This window comes from Gadus chalcogrammus, chromosome 2 (genome assembly GCF_026213295.1).
Source record: "Gadus chalcogrammus isolate NIFS_2021 chromosome 2, NIFS_Gcha_1.0, whole genome shotgun sequence".
Taxonomy (NCBI): domain Eukaryota; kingdom Metazoa; phylum Chordata; class Actinopteri; order Gadiformes; family Gadidae; genus Gadus; species Gadus chalcogrammus.
The window spans coordinates 4908002-4912944 of NC_079413.1; the positions used below are offsets into that span (position 1 = coordinate 4908002).

Here is a 4943-nt window from a genome sequence, read left to right on the forward strand (position 1 = left end):
CGCGGGGTTTTGTGACAGCGCGTGCAGCCCGTGCAGTTTCGTGGCATCTTTGATTTCCTGTAAGCGAGGTGATGGTCTCTGTTTTAATTCGGTGTGTTCGTCTGCGTGTGTGTGGTTGGATGTTTTTGTGCGTGGGTATATGTGATGTTTACCCCTGTTCCGTTTATCGGCGTGTGCGTGACTATCTACGGTCATGCCCAATATTTACAAATGCACCGAGATGATATGGTAGAAGGGGTCGCTGTTAAGAGTTTCCTCTCTTGTTTGGAACAACTCCCCAGAGGCCGATAAGCGGAGAGACAAGTGAACCCGGAGTCACATCTGATGGAAACTTTTTTATTTCCACGAAGGAACGCTCGCGCAAAACACAACAAGACCACTTCCTGTCTGTGTATAACCATCGATTTATATACAGACACGTAGGCCTGCCAGCACGTAGGGACGACACACACACACACACACACACACTTCCCCCCCCCCCCCACACACACACACACACACACACACACACACACACACACACACACACACACACACACACACACACACACACACACACACACACACACACACACACACACACACACACACACACACAACGTAGATGTATTTCTTACATGAGTTTAAACAGTAAACTTCCTAATCTGATGTATATGATTATGCCTATGTGTTGTAGATATGATGGCGAAGGCAACAACTTGCACGCGTAGCCAATTACGTAGGGACCATTAACGCTGTTAACCAAAAGGTTGTCATGACGACAAATGGTCGTCAAACAGTTGTGCCTCTTTCCGTGGTGACATGATATTATAGACATAAACTATTTGGAATATTTTTGAATTTGAGATTTAGCACCCAGCGTGGCGGATGAGGGCGGTGCAGGTTGGGGGCGACGGGACGGTGGGGGCGGTGCAGTGGCCACACACTGAAGCGGTTCTTTCTTTAGTTGCGTGCCCCGGCGAAGTTATGCGTGACGGGGAAGGAATAATATCCATTTTTCATCAGAAGCAAATTAATTACAGGATGATAATTATTCATTTTTGACGTTATGATCACCGCGCGAGACGTGACGGCACTACCGTTGGGAGTAAAAGACAAGAGCCACAAACTTGGTAGGCGAGTACAGGGTTGCTTGATTCACATGAGATATTGAATGGACAGTGGGACGAATGCTGGTGAATGTGTCCGCTGAACCCTATTGGAATTGGGTTTTGAACGCTGCTTGAACGCTATTGGAAGAACAGTGTGGTTAATTATTTCGATCTTTAATAATCGAGCGACGTTTAATTGGGGTATAATTTTGATTGTGCCCTAAAACAAACATATGTACAGGTCTACAGTAAATATAGCCTACTGATTGTAATATAAACATTCGGGCCTTTAGGGCGATATTTTGCGTTGTATGTTTAGAAACTCTAGAAATATGTGATATGCGTTCAAAAAGTTTGTTTTGAAATTGAAATTGACTGCATTCGTAAAAACTGTTATCGTGCACATAAGCCATATGCACACCTTCATTCATTTCACAAAACTTCAGCAGGACATCACAGTCAGATATAGGGCCGGGAATTGTTATATTGATAGGTGAAGTCACGGAACGTGAAGAGGCTTATTGATTAGGCCTATTGGTGATGTTATTAGCTAATCGATACACATAGCTGATCACCGTCGCTATTTTATGTAGGTATTTTGGATAACCTATAGCCGATCAACTTTGTTTTGTTACCGTTGATGGATTTATTGCCTATATGTATTGATGGTTATTAATAGTAGGACTATGCCTATACAGTCTATGTCGAAGTATGTAACACTTTAGATATAAGATATTGGCCATGGGGATACGTCAGCCTACATAATACTGTATTAAACGTATTATTATTATTATTATTATTATGTATTATGACCAGTACAACTCGTGTGTTGTTGCTGCCTCCATGCTACCTGCCGCTCCGCGCGCCCCACTCAGCACTTTTCACCGCTAACACCAAATAAACAAACCGCTCGGCGCCGGGCAGGTGGCGCCCCCAGTACTAATACGATGGCGATGAAAGCAGCCCGTTTCGCGCAAAGTCCTATTGCAGGGCGGGATGTCTTTGATCAGACTGACAGACAGACAGACGGACGGACGGACGGACGGACAGACAGACAGACAGACAGACAGACACAGACATACATACATACATACTAGGGGTGTAACGGTACACAAAAGTCACGGTTCGGTACGTACCTCGGTTTTTAAGTCACGGTACGGTACGATACGGTACGGTTAATAGTTAAGGGGAATTAAAAAAAAAAAAAAAGCGGCAATGAAAACACCAATAAACTTTGTTATGGCATTTCAGTTTCTGAATTCCCAGTGAGCTGGGTTTGTACAGCTCGCTTTTTTTTTCACAGCAACGGTGATAGTAACACCTGGATGGCGCCTTTTCAAATGCGTGTGCATGTTAAAGTGCTGTAAGAAGACACAGGGAGCCCTATCCATTGCCGGACAGCCTGTCGGAGACCCTCTCCCTAGCTTACGTGCACATCCAATATTTTTAACTATGCGTCGAAACCATGGACCTATTGGTCGACGCAATGGAGACGGCAAGGGCTGTGATTGGTCCTCTAACAAAATAATTTCCTGAATCACTTCTTCGGTTTGACTTTGTACCTTAATTACTTTGTACATTGTTTACTTTGCACCAGGACCAATAAAACACCAAATAAGATTTGAAAAGCTTTGGAAGTGTATTTACTACACTGCTTAAATGGTTTGTAACATACATAGGCCTACTGTATAAGATATATCGGGCGGCCAATTGCATTGCGTATCCGACATCCCGACGGAGAGCTGCTGAAGGGATTACGGAGTCGGAGTAGCCGACTCGCCGAGCACAGCAGGACCGAGAAAAAAAATAAAATAATAGTTTCACTTCTGACACCAATTTAGTGACCTCGCCGGTGACATAATGATGTCGAGTCATTAGTAGTTGAAGGTAGTTTTAATGAACCAAAACCAGGTCACTGAAACCCGTAACGTCATTACCAACGGCAGAAAACCGACCCAAAACAAACCCCGGTTACCCCGGCAACCCCCAACACGGTCTCACTCGCGTGCAGGCCCCCACCCTCCTGTTCTCCCAAGGCCCTCCCCCAGCTGACCTAATGATTCGCCCCCACGCTGATTGACAAGAAGAACATTACAATACATGCACATAGAACAACTGGCATAACGGACAACGAAATATAATGCAACACATAACACGCAAACTATTTAACTGTCCCAGGGTCGCTACATTACTTTGGCTAAACGGTCCGGGTGGAACTCCGACTTCAAGTTTTAAATTCCGTATTCAAAACAAGCCTTTACATTCACCATATTAACGCTATGTACGCCACATTTACGAACCGCGGTAAACCTCTGTAACCGCACCGAAGTGCCTGTACCGTGACGGTTCGGTACAAATACGTGTACCGTTACACCCCTAATACATACATAGACCGACATGCACGCTGGCAGATAGGCAGACAGACGTATTTGGTGAGGCGAAATCAATAGTTTTTTTTTTTTTTTTGTTTGCATGTCGGTGTTCGGTGGACACACACACACACACACACACACACACACACACACACACACACACACACACACACACACACACACACACACACACACACACACACACACACACACACACACACACACACACACACACACAGTATTTAGTTGTTTCCTGTCATCTAATTTCTTCTTCTCTTCTGTTTATCTTTCATTCCTGACATCGCTGGATTCTAGCTTCCTGCTGACACCCTCATCTTCTCCTTCTCTCCTTTCCTCCTCTCTCCTCTCCTCTCACCCTCCTCCTCTCCAACTCGTCCTATGTCCCCCAGCACAGGGAGGGAGACATAGGAATCCGTGATCTATCTTCATCCATCTCCTCCTACTCTTCATTCCCCCCTTCATATCTTCCTCCCCTCCTCTCCTAACCTCTCTTCTCTCCTCCTCTTCCCCCCTCCTCTCTCCTCCTCCGCCCTTCCGCCCCTCCTCATCTCTTCTTCGCACCTTCTCTCCCTCTCTCCTCCCTCTCCTCCTTTCATCTCTTCTTCTCACCTTCCCTCCATCTCTCCTCTCCTCCCTCTCCTCCTTTCGTCTCTTCTCCTCGCCTTCCCTCCATCTCTCCCCTCTCTCCTCCCCTCTCTCCTGCTCCTCCTGTCATGTCCCTGTCCTCGACGACTCCTCCCCAGAAGAAGCGGTCGCTGGGTCCGGTGTCGCCCAAGCGGTTCTACAGGAGTGTGTCGCTGCGTCTCCGGAGGGCCGAACCGCCACTCCCCGGGGAGGCAGACGCCACCAAGAGATTCTGGAAGGCCACGCTCACTGTGAGGATGAGGAGGAGGAGAAAGATGAGGAGGAGGGGGATAAGGATTAGGATGATAATTATGATGACGAAGAGGGGGTAATGATGATTAGGATAAGGATTAGCATGATGAGGAGAAGGGTGATTGATCATATACTTTCTTCACATTGTGTATTGATCTGTAGTTTTGATCGTGAAAAGTTCAATATTATCATTACTTTATCGCTACCCTCTCTCTGTCTCTCTCCCCTTCTCTCCCCCCCCCCCCCCTCTCTCTCTATCTCCTCTATATCTCGCTCTCACACCTCTCTTTCTCTATCTATTTCTCTATCCCCCTTTCGGCTTTTCTTTGTCCCTCTCCACCCCCTTCTCATCATATCCATCTCTCTGGCTATGTCTCTCTATCTCCTCTCTCTCTCTCCATTCTCTCTCTCTGTCTCGCTATCGCTATCTCTCTGTCTCTCTCTCCCTCCTCTATGTCTCTCTATCTCCTGTCTCTCTCTGTCTCTCTTTCTCTCTGTCTCTCTCTCTCCCTCCTCTGTCTCTCTCTCTCTCCCTCCTCTCTGTCTCTCTCTGTCTGTCTCTCCCTCCTCTATGTCTCTCCGT

General features: G+C 46.6%; 1 protein-coding gene across 1 annotated transcript in view; it reads left to right on the forward strand.

Annotated features, from left to right (window-relative positions):
- The first annotated feature begins 906 nt into the window (after nt 1-906).
- LOC130370469 (ankyrin repeat and fibronectin type-III domain-containing protein 1-like) overlaps nt 907-4943 on the forward strand; it is a 17506-nt gene continuing 13469 nt past the window's right edge. Inside the window, exons 1-2 of the mRNA XM_056576221.1 lie at nt 907-1112; nt 3779-4359. Coding sequence (XP_056432196.1) covers nt 4198-4359 — 162 coding nt within the window. The 5' untranslated portion in view covers nt 907-1112; nt 3779-4197. The remainder of the gene's footprint in view (nt 1113-3778; nt 4360-4943) is intronic.